Genomic DNA, 21,374 nt, shown 5'->3' on the forward strand with positions numbered 1-21,374 from the left:
TTTTATGAGTTTTGATGAATAGTTGATAGCCACCAGCAGAGTAATGACATAGCAGATTTTTATCACGGCAGAGAGTTCTCTCTTGCTACACAGTGCTCTCCCATCATCTTTAATCCGAGGGTGATCTGTTTTCTGTCCCAATAGTTTTGCCTTTTTTAGAATGTCATATAAGTTGAATCAAACACTAGCTTTTTCTGTCTAGCTTTTTTCACTTGTTATATTGCTTTCGAGATCCATTAGTACAGTTGTATGAATCAGTTCATTTATTTTTGTTTCTAAGTAGTAATTCCTTTTGTGGAGATAGCACAATTTGTTGCTACAAATTGGTGGACATTTGGATTGTTTCTGGTATTTGAAGATTATAGGTAAGCCTGCCCTAAACATTCACATAGAAATCTTGTAGTGGGCGGCCGGGCACGGTGGCTCATGCCTGTAATCCCTGCACTTTCGGAGGCTGAGGCGGGCAGATCACAAGGTTAGGAGATCGAGACCGTCCTGGCTGACACGGTGAAACCCCGTCTCTACTAAAAATACAAAAAAATTAGCCAGGCATGGTGGCAGGTGCCTATAGTCCCAGCTACTCGGGAGGCTGAGGCAGGAGAATGGCGTGAACTTGGGAGGTGGAGCTTTCAGTGAGCGGAGATCGCACCCCTGCCTTCCAGCCTGGGGGACAGAGTGAGACTCCGTCTAAAAAAAAAAAAAAAAATCTTTTAGTGGGCTGTATGTGGTGACTCATGCTTGTAATCCCAGCGCTTTGGGAGACTGAGATGGGCGGATCACCTGAGGGTGGGGAGTTTGAGACCAGCCTGACCAACATGGTGAAACCCCATCTCTACTAAAAATACAAAAATTAGGCATGGTGGCATGTGTCTGTAATCCCAGCTACTTGGGAGACTGAGGCATGAGAATTGCTTGAACCTGGGAGGCAGAGGTTGCAGTGAGCTGAGATTGTACCACTGCACTCCAACCTGGGCAACAGAGTAAGACTCCATCTCAAAAAAAAAATAAGTTTGGAGTGGATATATGTTTTCATTTTTCTTGGGTGAATACCTAGCAGTGGGATTTTTTTTTTTTTTTTTTTTTTTTTTGGTGACAGTCTCACTCTGTTGCCCAGGCTGGAGTGTAGTGGTGTGATCTTGGCTAGGTGATTCTTGTGCCTCAGCCTCCCAAGTAACTGGGATTACAGATGCCCGCCACCACACACGGGTAATTTTTAAAAAATTTTTAGTCGAGATGGGGGTCTCACCATGTTGGCCAGGAAGGTCTCGAACTCCTAGCCTCCAGTGATCATGCCTGCGGTAGCCTCTCAAAGTGCTGGAATTACAGGCATGAGACACTGTGCCTGGCCCTAGCAGTGGAATTGTTGGGCTGTTAGGTGTAAGTGGGCTGTTAAGTATGTTTAAGTTCACAAGAAACTGCCAAACTGTTTTTCAAAGTAGTTATATTTTTCATTTCTCCCAACTCTGTTTTTGCCTTATTCAGACCTCCCCTCAAGAAAGACTCCCAACTCTTGATATTGCCAGTTTAAAAATCTTCAGCCATTCTAGTAGATGCATAGTAGTAGTTCATTGTGGTTTTAATTTGCATTACGCTAATGAAGAGTGATTTTGAGCATCTTTTCATGTACTTGTTTTCTATATATATTTCTTTGATGAGTTGTCTGTTCAGAGTGTCACTGGGTTGTTTTCTTATTATCAAATTGTGAAAGTTGTTTACATATTTTGGGTACAAGTCCTTTATCAGATACATGTTTTGCAAATGTTTTCTACCATTCTCTGTCTTTTCGTTCTCTTAATACTGTCTTTCACAGTTTTTCACAGCAGAAATTTATAAATTAATGAAGCCCACTTTATACTTTTATTTCTTTTATGGTTTGCATCTTTTGTTTCTTAACTTCAAAAGCTTTTCCTAACCCTAGATCACAGGATTTTCTCTCAGATTTTCTCTAGGCATTTTATAGGTGTAGGTTTTATATTTAGGTCCGCAATGCATTTTGAAAACTTCCGTCTGTAAGGTTTGGGTCAAGATTCCTTTTGTTTCTCTCTCTCTCTTTTTTTTTTTTTTTTTTGGACACAGTCTCTCACTTTGTCACCCATACTGTGGAGTGTAGTGGTGTGATCATGGCTCACTGCAGTCTTGAACTCTTGGGCCCATATGATCCTCCCTCCTCTTACTCTTCGTGTGTTCTTGTGACTATTGTTATTGTAGTATTTTTGTCACTCTGTGTTACTGGGTGCTTTTGTAAGAAAATTCTATTTATATTTAATAATAATGGCTATATTTGTCCAGTGCTTAAAATTAGGTATTGCACATAGTGTTGGAAACAATGCATATGTTGCCTGTTATAAAAATTGTGAAAGACAGACCGGGCGTGGTGGCTCACGCCTATAATTCCAGCACTTTGGGAGGCCGAGGTGGGTGGATCACCTGAGTTTGGGAGTTGAAGACCAGACTGACCAACATGGAGAAACCCTGGGTCTAACTAAAAATACAAAATTAGCTGGGTGTGGTGCTGCATGCCTGTAATCCCAGCTACTCGGGAGGCTGAGGCAGGAGAATCGCTTGAACCTGGGAGGCAGAGGTTGCAGTGAGCCGAGATTGTGCCATTGCACTCCAGCCTGGGCAACAAGAGTGAAACTCCGTTTAAAAAAAAAAATTGTAAAAGACAAGTGTTATTATCTATACAGATGAGACTACTGAGGCACAACATGGTTAAGTAGCTTGCTTTGTGTCACTTGATCAGTTATTGGCAGAGCTAGAATTTGAGCTTAATATGTGTAATTATAAAGCCTGAATTATTTCTGTTATATCACAATACATTTAGGCTTGCTTGCTTTCTTTTCTTTCTTCCTTTCTTTTCTTTTCTCTTTCTTTCCTTTTCTTTTTTTTTCTTTCTTTCTCTCTCTGTCTCTCTTTCTCTCTTCCTTTCTTTTCTTCCTTTCCTTCCTTTCCTTTCTTTCCTTTCTTTGTTTCTTTCTTACAGAGTCTCACTCTGTCACACAGGCTGGAGTGCAGTGGTGTGATACTGGCTCACTGCAACATTAGTCTCCCAGGTTCAAGTGATTCTCATCCCTCAGACTCCCGAGTAGCTGGAATTACAGGCATGGGCCACCATGCCCGGCTACATCTTGTATTTTTAGTAGAGATGGGGTTTCACCATTTTGGTCGAATGACCTCAAGTGATCTATCTTCCTGCCTTGGCCTCCCAAAGTGCTGGGATTACAGGGGTGAGCCACTGTGCCCAGCCTGCTGCTTTCTTTCTTATGTGGATTTAAAAAACACTTATTTATGGCCTGCTTTGTGCTTGGGTGGGGGTGGAAGAAGGGGAGATACAAAGAGGAGAACTTTATATTTCTTGCCTTGAGATAATTTTTAATTTTATTAGAGAGAGAAATAGCTGCAATGTAAAATACACTGCTTATTGTTGGTAATTTTTTCTCTGCATATTGCTTTTTATTTGTCTTCTATGATTGCCTTCAAATGCTTATCAATAGTAATTTGTTTCTTTTTACTTAAATCCTTTTGCCCCCTGGAAACTTCATTCACATTGAGCATCACTTATATGCAAAGCACCATTCTAGGTTCTACAGAAGGTAGCAAAGAAGAGCAAGATATGATAATTGCAAAGGAGCTTAGAAAACAGGAGGGCAGATTGAGCAGTTATAGAAAAAATCAGAATTCAAATTATAAAAGAGGGAGGAGGAGGATGTGGTCATTTGTGGTTGTGGGCATCGAAGAGTGCTTAGTGGAAGAAGCTAAATTTCACCTAGATCTTACAGGATGTGTAGGATTTTGGCAGGTGGAATTGGGATGGGCAATGACATTTTAGCTAAGGGATATTAGTAAAAATTATTAGAGTAAGATATTTGAATAATGATGAATCAAGTAATCTGGAATCTTGTTATATATGTGGGTGAACAGTTGAAGAAGAGGCAAAAAGAAGGTGAGTCTTAACTGAAGATTCTTGAATGACATATTGTGGGAGTTTTCTGTTTTTAGATAGGCAGAGGTAAGCTGGTTTGTTCATTCATTTTAAGCAGAAGAGAGTGACGTGGTAAACTATACATTGAAGGAACCTTTTTTGGTCACTGTGCTTACTTGGTGGAAAGGAAAGAAACTATAGGTATGGAAACCCTTTCTTTCAAAAGCTAGTGAGAATACAGTAGGTGGTGACTATGGAAAGGGAAAAAAGGACAGAAATATTTTAACAGAAGGATAAACTGAACTGGTCAAGTGATTTAGTGTTAGGGGAAAATTGAAGAAGGAAGTATTGGTGTTACTGAAAATTTTTTGTATTTGGATGTTGGATGAGGATGTGCCATTAACAGAGAATTGGAAGGAGAACTTCAACTGTTTTATATTAGAAAGATGATATTTTGGTGTTAAATATTCCTTATGGAGATGAAGATGTGGAGTTTGGCAGAGAGGTTGGGTTGGGAGATTTATTTGGAGATTAATTTGCCATGAGGTTATAGTTTACATCATGTGAGTACATTTTTAGAGGCAGTGTAGAGAAGAGAGAAGAATGCATAGGAGAGATCCTAGCTAAATGTCCCGGTTTGGATGGTAGGATTATGAGAATGAGGGAGTAGTCAGGTAGGATAGTACAGTTTCAGTGAAACTTGAGAAATTTTGAGAAGGAATCAATACTGTTATATTGCAGTGAGGTCCACGGAAAAAGGGCTGAGAAGCCACTGGACTTGTTAGCTTTGATTAGCTGTGTTAGGGAGGGGCTGTGATAAATCACTTCTTTCCCATTTACTGTTTATAAAGTCCTTTCTCTTCTTTTTACTGTATCCTTCATCTCCTTCAATTTTTATTTTTGCTTATGTAATTCTAATCATTTTGTAGTGTAACTACTTTTCCTTCTGCTTCCCCATTTAAGTTCTGTACATTTCTCTTCTTCTGCCGCTGCTTGTTCTCTCATCCATTTCTAGCCATATATTATTCCTGGAAGGATATAGGAGAGGGAAGCGGAGGAATGTCGTTGTTGCTCAGTTCAATTGATTTCATGGACTGCATTATTATGGTGTGAATTATGGCTCATATTCAGGGCAGGCAAAACTGATAGTGTGAAGCCTATTTGATATTTGTGCAGCAACAATATATTGTGACTGAAAGCTGTAGTATGAAATTCTGACATTTTCTTCTTTCTCTCTTTTTTTTTTTTTTTGAGACGAACTTTCGCTTTGTTACCCAGGCTGGAGTACAGTGGTGCGATCTCGGCTTACCACAACCTCCGCCCCCTGGTTCAATCAGTTCTCACGTCTCAGCCTTCTGAGTAGCTGGGATTACAGGCGTGCGCCACCTCACCTGGCTAATTTTGTATTTTTAGTAGAGATGGGGTTTCACTATGTTGGCCAGGCTGGTCTCGAGTTTCTGACCTCAAGTGATCCACGCGGCTTGGCCTCCCAAAGTGCTGGGATTACAGGCATGAGCCACTGCGCCTGGCCAACATTTCTTAAGAACTTCCAGTGTGGATTTTTATGACACTGTAATTTCTAAAAAATGAATATAAAGAGTATCCTGTACATCAAAATTTGTGGTTTGAAGAGTAAAAGCATGGCTTCTTTTTCTTAAAAACTGTTAAACCTAATACATAATGTATGTGTGTATGCATGTTCATAATACCTATATAGTTTTTTTTTTAATTCTAATTTTAATTTTTTTTTTTTTTTGAGACAGAGTCTTGCTCTGTCGCCCAGGCTGAGTGCGGTGGTGCGATCTTGGCTCACTGCAAGCTCCGCCTCCTGGCTTCATGCCATTCTCCTGCCTCAGCCTCCCGAGTAGCTGGGACTGCAGGCGCCCGCCACCACGCCTGGCTAATTTTTTGTATTTTTAGTAGAGACGGGGTTTCACCGTGTTAGCCAGGATGGTCTCGATCTCCTGACCTCGTGATCCACCTGTCTTGGCCTCCCAAAGTGCTGCGATTACAGGCGTGAGCCACTGTGCCCAGCCACTAATTTTAATTTTTTGAGATAAGGTCTCACTCTTTGCCCAGACTGGAGTGCAGTGGCATGATCACAGCTCACTACAGCCGTCACCTGCTGGGTTTAAGCGATCCTCCTACTTCAGCCTCCCAAGTAGCTGGGACTGCAGGCATGTACCACCATGCCCAGTTAATTAAAAAAATTTTTTTTTGGCTGGTCGTGGTGGCTCACACCTGTAATCCTAGCACTTTGGGAGGCCGAGGTGGGAGGATCATGAGGTCAGGAGTTCAAGACCAGCCTGGCTAGCATGGTGAAACCCAATCTCTACTGAAAATACAAAAATTAGCTGGACATGGTGGTGTGTGCCTGTAATCCCAGCTACTTGGGAGGCTCAGGCAAGAGAATCACTTTAACCTGGGAGGCGGAGGTTGCTGAGATTGTGCCACTGCACTCCAGGCTGGGACACAAGTATGAAACTCTGTCTCAAAAAAAAAGAACTTTTTTTTTTTTTTAAGGGACAGGGTCTCTCTGTGTTGCCCAGGCTGGTCTTGAATTTCTGGGCTCAAGCTGTCCTCCCACCTTGGCCTCCCAAAGTGCTAGGATTACAGGCATGAGCCTCTGTGCCGGCCCATAATTATTTCTAATTTTCTCCTTTTTTTCTCTTGATTAATTATAACATAACATTGAGATAACGTATATCAAGTGAGGTAGAACAGCACTTGAACAGTTTTAATGGAGGGAGACCTTTGGAAACATTTTTAAAATGTGTTTATGTGAATACATATTATGTTACATATTCAGTGTTTTACTTTGAAATGTTTTTTTTTCTTGTGTCTGCTAATATACTGTGAGTGATTCTAAATCTTTAAAAAAGTATATATCTGAACATAATTATCAGTTCTTTCGGGAAGGAGATTTAGGTTACCAACTTGATTATACAAATGATACATAATACATGAATCCCTTTCTTTTTCTTTTCTTTTTTTTTTTTTTTTGAGAGTCTCGCTCTGTCATCCAGGCAGGAGTACAGTGTTACGATCTTGGTTCACTGCAACCCCTGCCTCCTGGGTTCAAGTGATTCTCCTGCCTCAGCCTCTGAGTAGCTGGGATTACAGATGTGCATCACCACGCCCAGCTAATTTTTGTATTTTTAGTAGAGATGGGTTTTCACCATGTTGGCCAGGCTGGTCTCGAACTCCCAACTTCAGATGATCCACCCGCCTTGGCCTCCCAAAGTGCTGGGATTACAGGCATGGGCCACTGTGCCTGGCCATGAATCCCTTTCTATTGTAGAAGTTTCAGATAATTTAGGAAGTAAATAAAATAAAACCCAGAAGTTTCTTGTCTTTCTTCGCTAGGGATAAGCCCCCCATTATTATTATTATTATTTTTTTTGAGACGGAGTCTCGCTCTGTCGCCCAGGCTGGAGTGCAGTGGCGCAGTCTCGGCTCACTGCAAGCTCCGCCTCCCGGGTTCACGCCATTCTCCTGCCTCAGCCTCCCGAGTAGCTGGGACTACAGGCGCCCGCCCCTGCGCCCGGCTAATTTTTTCTATTTTTAGTAGAGACGGGGTTTCACCATGGTCTCGATCTCCTGACCTTGTGATCCGCCCACCTCGGCCTCCCAAAGTGCTGGGATTACAGGCGTGAGCCACCACGCCAGGCCTTTTTTTTTTTTTTTTTTTTTTTTTTTTTTTTTTTTTTTTTTTGAGAGGGAGTTTCGCTCTTGTGGCCCAAGCTGGAGTGCAGTGACGCAATCTCGGCTCACTGCCGCCTCCGCCTCCTGGGTCCAATTGATTCTCCTGTCCCAGCCTCCCGAGTAGCTGGGATTATAGGTGCGCACCACCACGCCTGGCTAATTTTTTGTATTTTTAGTATAAACGGAGTTTCACCATCTTGGCCAGGCTGTTCTCGGACTCCCGACCTCCGGTGATCCACCCACCTTCGCCTCCCAGAGTGCTGGGATTACAGGTGTGAGCCACTGCGCCCGGCCATGAATCCCTTTCTGTTGTAGAAGTTTCAAATAATTTAGGAAGTAAATGAAATAAAAACTAGAAGTTCCTTTTCTTTCTTCCCTAGGGATAAGCCCCCCAGCTTTTTTTTTTTTTTTTTTTTTTTTTTTTTTAAGATGGAGTTTCACTCTTGTGGCCCAAGTTGGAGTGTAGTGATGCAATCTCGGCTCACTGCAACCTCTGCCACCTGGGTCCAATTGATTCTCCTGCTTCAGCCTCCCGAGTAGCTGGGATTATAGGCATGCACCACCATGCATGGCTAAGTTTTTTTTGTATTTTTAGTATAAACGGAGTTTCACCATTTTGGCCAGGCTGGTCTTGAACTCCTGATCTCAGGTGATCCACCTGCCTCGGCCTCCCAAAGTGCTGGGATTACAGGCGTGAGCCATCATGCCCGGCCAGGGGTGAGCCCTTTTAAGTGTTTGTTCTTTCACATCTTTTTCTGTGCATTTACACATGTACGTATATAAACACACACACTCACAGAAGAGATACAATTTACTAATGTTATGTTATGTTATGTTATGTTATGTTATGTTATGTTATGTTATGTTATGAAATGGAGTTTTGCCCTTGTTGCCCAGGCTGGAGTGCAATGGCGCGATCTTGGCTTACTGCAACCTCTGCCTTCTGAGTTCAAGCGATTCTCCTGCCTCAGCCTCCCAAGTAGCTGGGATTACAGGCATACACCACCATCCCCGGCTTATTTTATATTTTTAGTGGAGACAGGGTTTCTCCATGTTGGTCAGGTTGGTCACGAACTCCCGACCTCAAGTGATCCACCTGCCTTGGCCTCCCAAAGTGCTGGGATTACAGGCATGAGCCACTGTGCCTGGCCAAGATTATGTAGTTTATTTTTAAAAACCTAAATATACTATCTATATGCCTTTTTCTGTAAACCTCCTTTTTTTTTTTTAGTTGACAGTGTGTCTTAGAGTGCTTCTGTTATATATTGTTAAATTTATACACACATACATATACATGTGTATCTCTGTATTTCTAGTTAAGTTTTGCCTTTATAAGTTTTTTAGTAAGCATTTCATTTCAGAGTAGTTTTAGATTTACAGAAAAGTTGCAAAGGTAGTACAGAATTCCCATACACCATTATTAACATCTTACATTTATTTAGCACATTTATCATAGTTAATGAAACAGTAGTGATGCATTATTATTAACTAAAGTCCATACTTTATTCAGAATTTCCTTAGTATTTTGTCTTGTATCCTTTTTCTGTTCAAGGATCCCATCCAGGATACTGTATTACATTTAATCATCATGTCTCCTTAGACTCCTTTTGGCTGAGACAGTATCTCAGACTTCCATCGCTTTTGATGATCTTGATTGTTTGAGGTGTACCAGTTAGGTATTTTGTGGAACGTCTCCCAACTGGGATTTGTCTGATGTTGTTCTAGTGATTAGATTGGAGTTTAGGGTTTTGGGGAGGAAGACAATAACTGTAAATTTTAAAGATAAAATTTAATTTAAAAATAGTGAAAAATTTATAGTAAGAAGTGTCCCTAGGTTTCTCTATTCGTGGTCCTCAGCTAGTTTAGTTTCCCATCTGCTTTTTTTTTTTTTTTGAGACAGAGTCTCGCTCTGTCACCCAGGCTGGAGTGCAGTGGCCGATCTAGGCTCACCGCAACTTCCGCCTCTCGGGTTCAAGCGATTCTCTTGCCTCAGCTTCTAGGCGCATGCCACCACGCCCAGCTAATTTTTTCGTTTGTTTGTTTTCTTTGAGACAGTCTCGCTCTTGTTGCCCAGGTTGGAGTGCAGTAGTGCGATCTCGTCTCACTGCATCCTCCGCATTCCTGGGTTCAAGTGATTCTCCCGCCTTGGCCTCCCAAAATGCTGGGATTACAGGCGTGAGCCACTGCGCCTGGGCTAATTTTTGTATTTGTAATACAGATGAGGTTTCACCATGTTGGCCAGGATGGTCTCAATCTCTTGACTTCTTGATCCGCCCACCTCGGCCTCCCAAAGTGGTGGGATTACAGGCGTGAGCCGCCGTGCCTGGCCATCATCTTTTTTTTTTTTTTTTTTTGAGACGGAGTTTCACTCTTGTTGCCCAGGCTGGAGTGCAGGGGCGCTCTCTCGGCTTACTGCAACCTCCGCCTCCTGGGTTCAAGCGATTCTTCTGCCTCAGCCTCCTGAGTAGCTGGGATTACAGACATGTGCCACCACGTCCAGCTAGTTTTATATTTTTAGTAGAGACAGGGTTTCTCCATATTGGTGAGGCTGCTCTCGAACTCCAGACCTCAGGTGATCTTTCGTGCCTCAGCCTCCCGAAGTGCTGGGATTACAGGCGTGAGCCATCACACTCAGTCCCCCGTCTGCTTTTAATTCCAAATTTCTGAATAAAATGCTCATACTACTTTTCTTTAGTTAGACATATAGTACATTCTTGTTATGTTAGATAAGAATTACCACTTTATTTATTTATTTTTATTTTTAGTATTATTTTTCAAGACAGACTTGCTTTGTCACCCAGGTTAGAGTGCAGTGGCTCAGTTAGTAGCAGCGATTACAGGCCTGTGCCACCATGCTAAGTTAATTAAAAAACAGATTTTTTTTTTTTTTTCTGTAGAGACAAGGCCTCACTTTTTTCCCAGACTGGTCTTGCCCTTCTGGCATCAAGTAAACCTCCTGCCTCAGCCTCCCCGAGTGTTTGGATTACAGGTGTAAGCTACTGAGCCTGGCCAGAATGACCACTTTTATAACCTAGCTTCTTTCCTTTTTAATAATTCCACATACCTTAGTTAAAACAATAATCAGTGCTTATAATGACTCTGCAAATGCTGTTTAATGCAGATCAGGGAGACATCCTTTTTATATGGCTTTCTTCATTTTTGTGTAGTTAAAAATTGCCTCTTTTTTTCATTTACTTATGTATCCGTTGCTTCCTTTTCTACTCTATTCTCTGTGTTCTGTGATAAGAGATAATTTGCCAGGTCCCCCTTTGTTTCTGGAGGTCTTGTTTTTAAGTGCTCCATTCTTGTACTTCAGCCTGAACTAGTTATCTGCTGAGCTATCTGCACAGTGTTTATTTTAATACATTCTCATCTGTTCTTTTATGCTGGGTCCCCCAATCTCACATCGTCTTCCTTTGTTCACTACTCCTTAATTTACTTGAGCACACCCTCAAATAACTTCCTGTGACAGCATGCATGTGTGGTAATTTTTAAAAAATTTTTGCTTGTCTGAGTATGCCTTCCTGCATACTTGATTGATAGTTTGGCAGATTATAAAATTGTAGATTAAAAATTATTTTCACTTGCCAATTTTGAAGGCATTGCTGCATTACTTTCTAGCATCTGTGTACTGTTACTGTTGAAGAGTTCATTTCCATAGTTACCTGATCTTTTATGTGATCTGTGTATTTTTTCCTTTCCTCTAGAAGGTTTTAGGATCTTTTATTTATCCCAGTATACTGAAATTTCATAATTGTGTGTATAGTGTGTGTGTGAGGAGGGGACCACGGTGGTGGATTCCATTCTTTGTACTCATCCTTTATGAAAACTTTCGTTTGGGAGACTGATCTTTTTTGGGAAGATTTATTGTATTATTTATTTGATATTTTTCTTCCCTATAAAATTCTGAACTACTCCCCCCGCCCCCCTGCCGAAATTTCAGTTAATTTGATATTGGATCTCCTGAATAGATCCTTTTAGGTCACCTTATTTTGCTGTTTTCTACTTTTTTTGCCTTTTATTCAGGTTTTTGGGAGATTATCTCGCCTTTATATTCTAACATTTTAATTAAGTTTTTCAGTTTTGCTATTATATTTTTAATTTTCCATATCTCCTTTCTAAATTTAATTCAGTTTAAGCGTTTTAGGAAAGTACAGTCAGCTTGTTTTTAGGTACGTCCTTTGCCTTACCTGGGATGCCTGAGTCTTGAAGCCTATTTAGTTTCTTCAAAAATGGAAGTTCAGTGTTTTCCTTAAGGGATGAGAGTGAAATAATCTCAACTATTTGGTGTGGGAGGACTGGGAAGTTTAACTCTTCTTTTTATAAACTTTGAGTCAGTTTTCCTTAAGATAGCTATATGTGTGTTTGCGTGTGTGTGTGTGTGTGTGTATATATGTGCAAACATATATGCATACATGTAATATGTGCATTTATGTGTATATACATGTATTCACACACATGTATATATGATAGTCTTGGGATCCTTTTATAGATTTTGACTGTTACTTTAAACATTAATGACTTCATAATTTTTCATTGTATGAGTATACCCAACTTTAATCAGTTCTTCATAATTAAAATTTAAGTTACTGGCCAGGTGTGATGGCTCACATCTGTAATTCCAGCACTTTGGGACACAGAGGTGGACAGAGTTCGAGACCAGTCAGGGCAACATGGTGAAACCCCGTCTCTACAAAAAATATAAAAAACTAGCCTGGTATGGTGGCATGTGCCTGTGCTTCCAGCTACTTGGGAAACTGAGGTGGGAGGATCACTTGAGTTGGGCAAGTCAAGACTGCACCGAGCCATATTTGTGCCACTGTACTCCAGCCTGGGTGACAGAGTGAGACCCTGTCTCAAAAACAAAATTTTTTTTTAAAAGTTATTTTCAGTTACTATTGTAAATAATGGGGAATGAGGACCCTTGTATAAGCTAGCTGGTACAGTTGGCCGTCTTCATCTGTGGGTTCTGCATCTGTGTATTCAACCAACCATAGATCAAAAGTATTTGGAAAAAAGCAATGAAAAATAACAATACAACAATAAAAATGATATAAATTAAACAATGCAGTCTAACAATTATTTACATCGTATTTACATTATATTAGGTTTTATAAGTAATCTAGAGATGATTTAAAGTGTGTGGGAGAATGTGCATAGGTTGTATATGCAAATACTATGTAATTTTATATAAGTGACTTGAGCATCCACAAATTTTGGTGCGTGGATTTAGGTATTTATGGGGGTGTCCTGGAACTAATCCCCCATGGATGATGGGCAACTGTATTTGTGCAGGTTTGCCTCCTTTTTATTAAATTCTAGCAGCGGAATTATGGAATCAAAGGACTGATCTGTTTTAATGTTTGTTCTACATATTGTTAAATTGCCCTCCAATAAGACTGTCTTTACACTCATTGTGTAGAAGTACTTATTTCACTTTACCTTTGCCAGCATTCGTTATTCTTTTTTTTTTTTTTTTTTTTAATAGTCAATTTGATAGGTGAAAAGTGGTTTCCTACTGCTCTGATTTGTATCTCTTTGAATAATACTGGTAAGGTTGACATTTTTTCCATGTTTTTTTTTTAACATTAGCATTCTTTGAAACTTGCTGTTTTATGTCCTTTGTTCCTTTATTTTTCAATTTTTAAAATTTTTAAAGTTTTTTTGGTATTGTAAAAGCTTTTTTTTTTTTTTTAAACAAAGCTCTACAGATGGTGAAGATGTGGAGAAAGGGAACCCTTGTACACTATTAGGAATGTAAATTAGTACAGCTCCTATGGAAAACAATATAGCGATTCCTCAGAAAATTAAAAATAGAACTACCGTGTGATCCAGCAATCCTACTGCTGAGTATATACTCAAAAGAAAGGAAATTACTATGCTCCCATGTTCATTACAGCATTATTCACAATAGCCAATATACGGAGTCAAGCTAAGTTTCTGTCAAGAGATGCATGGATAAATGAAATGTTGGTATATATACACTGTGGATATATTATTCAGCCTTAAGAAAGAAGGAAATCCACCAAGCAGGAACCCACATCCAGGAACAGAGCACTTTGCTCTTCCCTCAGACTGAATGGAGACCAGAAATCAGATGTTTATGCCCAAGAAAAGTAGGATTTCATTCAGCACTTCTCCCGGATTGTCAGGGTGCTGACTGAGAATGAGATGGGGCACCCAGAGATAGGAGTGCTATTGCCCGACTCGAGGAGGTCCTGGAGTACAGTGCCATTGGAGGCAAGTATCACCAGGGTTTAATGGTGCTGGTAGCATTCCAGGAGCTGGTGGAGCCAGGGAAACAGGATGCTGATAGTCTTGAGTGGGCGCTGACTGTGAGCTGGTGTGTGGAACTACTGCAAGCACTCTTCCTGGTGTCAGATGACATCATGGATTCATCCTCACTCACCTGCCAGGGGCAGATCAGCTGGTATCAGAAGCCAGGCATAGATTTGGATGCCATCAATGATGCTGTGCTTCTGGAAGCATGTATCTACCGCCTGCTGTGTCTACCACAATTTCAGTTAGGAGAAATAAGTTCAATAGAGATACATGCTTTGTTGCCTGGAGCAGCCCTATTACCTGAACCTGATCAAGCTCTTCCTGCAGAGTTTCTGTCAGACTGAGATTGGGCAGACTCTGGACCTTATCACAGCCCCCCCGCCCCGCCAGGGCAGGGTGGATCTTGGCAGATTCACTGAAAAGAGGTACAGATCTATTGTCAAGTACAATTGATTCCTGTAGCTGCAGTCATGTATATGGTGGGCATTGATGGCAAGAAGGAACACACCAATGCCAGGAAGATCCTGCTGGAGATGGGAGAGTTCTTTCAGATTCGAGATGATTACCTTGACCTCTTTGGGGACCCCAGTGTGACTGGCAGAGTTGACACTGACATCCAGGACAACAAGTGCAGCTGGCTGATGGTTCAGTGTCTGCAACAGGCCACTCCAGAACAGTTACCAGATCCTGAAGGAGAATTACGGGAGAAGGAGGCCAAGAAGGTGGACCTGGTGAAGGCACTCTATGAGGAGCTGGATCTACCAGCTGTGTTCTTGAAGTCTGAGGAAGACAGACCCACCTTATGGGTCTCGTGGCAGTACACAGTGCCCCTAACCCCAGCTGTCTTCCAGGGACTAACACACAAAATCTGTGAGCGGAAGAAGTGGCCTATAGACTGCAAGGGCAGGGAGAGGAGGCTCTCAGTAAATTATTGTGTAACCTTAAAAAACAAAAACAAAAAGACAAAAACAAGGAAATCCTGTCATTTCATTTGCAACAACATGGATGAATCTGGAGGATATTGTACAAAATGAAATAAACCAGACACAGAAAGACAAATGCCTTATGATCTCATTTATATGTGAGGTATAAATGAGTCAAACTCATAGAAAAAGTGTAAAATGGTGGTTACCGGATGCTGGGGGATTGGGGAGACGTTCAAAGGATACACAATTTCAGTTAGGAGAAATAAGTTCAAGAGATCTATTGTATATCATGGTGACTACAGTTAATACATTATAGATGTGAAAATTGCTAAGTAGATTTTAAGTGTTCTCACCACACACAAAAAGATAAGTATGCAAAAATTTTCTCCTATTCTGTAGGTTGCCTGTTCACTCTGATGGTGGTTTCTTTTGCTGTGCAGAAGCTCTTTAGTTTAATTAGATCCCTTTTGTCAGTTTTGGCTTTTGTTGCCATTGCTTTTGGTGTTTTCGACATGAAGCCCATGCCTAGGGTTTTTATGGTTGTAGGTCTAACGTTTAAGTCTTTAATCCATCTTGAATTAATTTTTTTGTTTTTCGAGACGGAGTCTCGCTCTGTCGCCCAGGCTGGAGTGCAGTGGCGCCATCTCCCCTCACTGCAAGCTTCACCTCCTGGGTTCACGCCATTCTCCTGCCTCAGCCTCCTGAGTAGCTGGGACTACAGGCGCCCGCCACCACACCCGATTAATTTTTTGTATTTTTAGTAGAGATGGGGTTTCACCATGTTGATCAGGATGGTCTCTATCTCCTGGCCTCGTGATCTGCCCGTCTCGGCCTCCCAAAGTGCTGGGATTACAGGTGTGAGCCACTGCCCTGGCTTGAATTAATTTTTATATAAGGCATAAGGAAGGGATCCAGTTTCAGCTTTCTACATATGGCTAGCCAGTTTTCCCAGCACCATTTGTTAAATAGGGAATCCTTTCCCCATTGCTTGTTTTTGTCAGGTTTGTCAAAGATCAGATAGTTGTAGATGTGTGGTATTATTTCTGAGGCCTCTGTTGTGTTCCTTTGGTCTACATCTCTGTTTTGGCACCAGTACCATGCTGTTTTGGTTACTGTATGCTTTGTAGTATGGTTTGAAGTCAGGTAGTGTGATGCCTCCAGCTTTGTTCCTTTGGCTTAGGATTGACTTGGCAATGCGAGCTGTTTTTTGGTTCCAAATGAACTTTAAAGTAGTTTTTTCCAATTCTGTGAAGAAAGTCGTTGGTAGCTTGATGGAGATGGCATTGAATCTATAAATTACCTTGGGCAGTATGGCCATTTTCACGATATTGATTCTTCCCCTCCATGAGCATGGAATGTTCTTCCATTTGTTTGTATCCTCTTTTATTTCACTGAGCAGTGGTTTGTAGTTCTCCTTGAAGAGGTCCTTCATATCCCTTGTAAGTTGGATTCCTAGGTATTTTATTGTTTGAAGCAATTGTGAATGGGAGTTCACTCATGATTTGGCTCTCTGTTTGTCTGTTATTGGTATATAAGAATGTTTATGATTTTTGCATGCTGATTTTGTATCCTGAGACTTTGCTGAAGTTGCTTATCAGCTTAAGGAGATTTTGGGCTGAGACAATGGGGTTTTCTAGATATACAATCTTGTCATCTGCAAACAGGGACAATTTGACTTCCTCTTTTCCTAATTGAATACCCTTTATTTCTTTCTCCTGCCTGATTGCCCTGGCCAGAACTTCCAACACTGTTGAATAGGAGTGGTGAGAGAGGGCATCTCTGTCTTGTGCCAGTTTTCAAAGGGAATGCTTCCAGTTTTTGCCCATTCAGTATGATATTGGCTGTGGGTCTGTCATAAATAGCTCTTATTATTTTGAGTTACGTCCCATCAATACCTAATTTAACAAAGGGCTAATATCCAGAATCTACAAAGAACTCAAATTTACAAGAAAGAAACAACCCCATCAACAAGTGGGCAAAGGATATGAACAGACATTTCTCAAAAGAAGGCATTTATGCAGCCAACAGACACATGAAAAAAATGTTCATCATCACTGGCCATCGGAGAAATGCAAATCAAAACCACAATGAGATACCATCTCACACCAGTTAGAATGGCGATCATTAAAAAGTCAGGAAACAACAGGTGCCAGAGAGGATGTGGAGAAATAGGAATACTTTTACACTGTTGGTGGGACTGTAAACTAGTTTAACCATTGTGAAAGACACTGTGGCGATTCCTCAGGGATCTAGAACTAGAAATACCGTTTGACCCAGCCATCCCATTACTGGGTGTGTACCCAAAGGATTATAAAGCATGCTGTTGCAAAGACACATGCACACGTATGTTTATTGCGGCACTATTCACAATAACAAAGACTTGGAACCAACCCAAATGTCCAACAGTGATAGTCTGGATTTAGAAAATGTGGCACATATACACCATGGAATACTATGCAGCCATAAAAATGGATGAGTTCATGTTCTTTGTAGGGACATGGATGAAACTGGAAACCATCATTCTCAGCAAAGTATCGCAAGAACAAAAAACCAAGCACTGCATGTTCTCACTCATAGGTGGGAATTGAACAATGAGAACACTTCACAGGAAGGGGAACATCACACACTGGGGCCTGTTGTGGGGTGGGGGGAGGGGGGAGAGGGGAGGGATAGCATTAGGAGATATACCTAATGTAAATGATGAGTTAATGAGTGCAGCACACCAGCATGGCACATGTATACATATGTAACAAACCTGCACGTTGTGCACATGTACCCTAGAACTTACAATAAAAAAAATAAAAAAGATAAGTATGTGAAGTAATGCATATATTTGTTGAATAGCTTGATTTAACCATTTTACAATGCATTCATACATCAAAACACCATGTACACCATAAATATATACAATTTGTATTTGTCCGTTTAAAAAGAAAAAAGCTCTGCTTAAGAAGGAAATTAACCCATTGTCTTTTGGGGAAAATTGTTTGTCCTATACTTACACTCAGAAAAATTGTGGATCCTTAATGTTAGGGATAGTTTCATTCAGTCATAGAACTTACTGTAAAAAATGACTAGGCCAGTTAGATAAGGGGACTAAATTTGAGAAACTATTCCCGGAAGACTTTAAGGACTAAGAATTTCCTTCTGTGGTGTAGCATGGCAAAGGAAAAGAAGGAAGGATTAATGAAGATGAACCAAGAGCACCTTATGAAAGAGAAAGTCATTGATTTACTGTAGAAAATAATGCAGTAATTTCTCACTTTATCACAGAAACTGTTTCATGCATAAAACAAGCATTTATTGAAAGAAAGCCTTCTCTACTCATGGAGTTTACGTGGATGGGGGGGGGAGGAGGATGGTAAGACAGATGTTTGTAACCAGAATACAGTGTGAAATTTCCTGTAATACATATAGATAACCCAATTACTATACAGTATAGTACTAATGGACCTTGTTTAGTTTCTTAGCACAGAAAAAATAAGAATTGTCCTTTAGGTGATTGCCAAAAGTTAGAACTGTTACCTCTCTTTCCTGTAGTGACAAATGACATCTGAGAATTAAGAGATAGAATAAAATGAAATGAGACTCAACAAAAAAATTTTCATTTTGAATAATTAAAATTTTTTTTTTCTATTTTTGAGGTCATCAGTGTGAGAATGATGAGAGTTAAAAATTTTTGTCATAATTAAGGTATATTTTAGGAAGCTAGGAAGTATGTAGTACATTTTAAAAAGTCATGAGAATAATTAAAAAATGACAGTCTTCTGTTATCTGGTAGATAATTCTGAAGATTCCAGGTAAATGGATTGTTGACATGTTTATTCTAGTTTTTGTTTTAGAGATAGAGTCTTGCTCTGTCACCCAGGCAGAAGTGCCTTGACACTGTCATAGTTCACTGCAGCCCCCTGAGTAGCTAGAACTACAGGTGTGTACCACCGTGCCTGGGTAATTTTTTTTTTTTAAAGGTTTTTGTAGAGACAGTATCTTGCTTTGTTTCTCAGGCTTATTTTTTGATATTTACTTTAGAGACAGGGTCTTACTCTGTCACCCAGTCTGGAATGTAATGGCATGGCTATAGCTCACTGCAGCCTCGAATTCCTAGGGTCAAGTGATCCTCCCATTGGGTTTATTTTTACTTTTTTAGAGATTGGGTCTTACTCTGTCAGCCAAGCTAGAGTTGCAGTGCAGGGTTCATAGCTCGCTTCATTCTTGAACTCATGGACTCAGGGGATCCACCTGGGTAGTTTGGTGTGTAGGCATGTGCCATCATGCCCAACTAGTTAAAAAAGAACAAAAACCAACTTTTTTTTTTTGGTTAAGAGATGCCAGACGTCTTTATGTTGCCCAGGCTGTTCTCAAACTCCTGGCCTCAAGTGATTCTCATACGTCAGCCTCCTGAGTAGCTGGGATTACATGTGTGTGAGCCTGGCTCTTGTAACTGTATTTTGTACCTATTAATCATCCTCTCTTCATCCTTCCCTTCCTTCTGCCATTCCTAGCCTCTAGTAACCGCTTATCGACTCTCTACCTTCATTAGATCCACTTTTTAAGTTCTTACATATGGGTGAGAACATGCAGAATTTCTGTGCCTGCTTTATTTCATTTAACATAGTGACCTCCAGTTCCATCCACATTGCTGCCAGTGATGAGATTTCCTTCTCTTTTTAGGCTGAATAATATTCCATTGTGTATATGTACCACATTTTTTTATCCATTCATTCATTGATGAAACCTTAGGTTGATTCTCTGTCTTGGCTATTGTAAATAGTACAGTAAACATGGAAGCGCAGGTATTTCTTTGATAACACTGATTTCCTTTCTTTTGGGTAGGTTCTCAGCAGTAGGATTGCTGGATCATATGGTAGTTCTATTTTTAGTTTTTTGAGGAACCTTCATACTAGTTTCCATATTGGTTGAACTAGTTTGCATTTCCACCAACAGTGTACAAGTGTTCTCCTTTTTCTGCATCCTTGCCAGCATGTTTTTTATGTGTGTGTTTTTGGTAAAAGCCATTCTAACTTGGGTGAGACTATATCTCATGGTTTTAATTTGCATTTTCCTGATGATTAGTGATGTTGATTCTTTTTTCATGTACCTGTTGGCCATTTGTATGTTTTTTGAAAAATGCCTATCTAGATCATTTGCTGCCCCCCCCCCCCGCCCCATTTTTTTTTTTGAGATAGGGTCTCTGTCACCCAGGCTGGAGTGCAGTGATGTGGTCATGGCTCACTGCAGCTCCAACTTCCCAGGCTCATGTGGTCCCCCTACCTCAGCCTCTCAGGTAACTGAGACTACAGGTACACGCCACCATGCCTGGCTAATTTTTTCTTTTCTTTTTTCTTTTTTTTTGAGTTGGAGTTTCACCATGTCAGTCAGGCTGGAGTGCAGTGGTGCCATCTCGGCTCACTGTAACCTATGCCTCTGGGGCTCGGGTGGTCCTCCCACCTCAGCCTACCGAGTGGCTGGGACTACAGGCATGTACCACCTGGCCTGGCTGATTTTTCTATTTTTTGTAGAGATGGGGAATCTCGCTACGTTGCTGGGCTGGTCTCAAACTTCTGGGCTCAAGCGTTCCACTCGTCTTGGCCTCCCAACAATTTATGTCTTTTTTTTTTTTTTTTGAGACGGAGTCTCGCTCTGTCGCCCAGGCTGGAGTGCAGTGGCCGGATCTCAGCTCACTGCAAGCTCCGCCTCCCGGGTTTACGCCATTCTCCTGCCTCAGCCTCCCGAGTAGCTGGGACTACAGGCGCCCGCCACCTCGCCCGGCTAGTTTTTAGTATTTTTTAGTAGAGACGGGGTTTCACCGTGTTAGCCAGGATGGTCTCATTCTCCTGACCTCGCGATCCGCCTGTCTCGGTCTCCCAAAGTGCTGGGATTACAGGCTTGAGCCACCGCGCCCGGCCAATTTATGTCTTTTAATTGGATAGTTTAGTCTATTTTTATTCAATATTTTTATCAATAGATAAGGACTTGTTTTCTGGTTGTTTTCCTCTCTTCTTTCTTCCTGTTTTCCTTTTGTGTTTAAGTGATTTTTCTCTAGTAGTATGTTTTAATTCATTGCCTTTTTTTAGGGTATCTATGGTAGGTTTTTGCTTTGTGGTTACTGTGGGGCTTGCAAAAATATCTTCTAGAAATAACAAGGTTTTTTTGTTTTTGTTTTTTTGAAATGGAGTTTTGCTCTTGTTACCCAGACTGGAGTGCAATGGTGTGATCTTGGCTCACCACAACTTCTGCCTCCTGGGTTCTAAGTGATTCTCCTGCCTCAGCCTCCTGAGTATCTGGGATTACAGGCATTTGCCACCACGCCCGGCTAATTTTGTATTTTTAGTAGAGACGTGGTTTCTCCGTGTTGGTTAGGCTGGTCTGGAACTCCTGATCTCAGGTGGTCCGCCTGCCTAGGCCTCCCAGAGTGCTAGGATTACAGGCGTGAGCCACTGTGCCCGACCACAAGTTATTTTAAACAGATGTCAACTAACTTTGATCAGAAAGAAACCAAGGAAAAACTTAAACAAACAAACAAAACCTTTTTAAGTCAA

At 41.0% G+C, this 21,374-nt stretch overlaps 2 protein-coding genes across 2 annotated transcripts in view; both read left to right on the top strand.

The window, feature by feature from the left end:
- RSBN1L (round spermatid basic protein 1 like) overlaps positions 1–21,374 on the top strand; it is a 98,808-nt gene that overhangs the window by 20,116 nt on the left and 57,318 nt on the right. The gene's annotated exons all lie outside the window — the stretch shown is intronic.
- On the top strand, positions 13,102–17,463 carry LOC126949883 (farnesyl pyrophosphate synthase-like). The gene is given in 3 exon segments (XM_050782784.1): positions 13,102–14,129; positions 14,176–14,357; positions 14,360–17,463. Coding segments are annotated over 3 exon segments (1,008 nt in total). The 5' UTR covers positions 13,102–13,887; the 3' UTR covers positions 14,944–17,463.

Source organism: Macaca thibetana, chromosome 3 (genome assembly GCF_024542745.1).
Source record: "Macaca thibetana thibetana isolate TM-01 chromosome 3, ASM2454274v1, whole genome shotgun sequence".
Taxonomy (NCBI): domain Eukaryota; kingdom Metazoa; phylum Chordata; class Mammalia; order Primates; family Cercopithecidae; genus Macaca; species Macaca thibetana.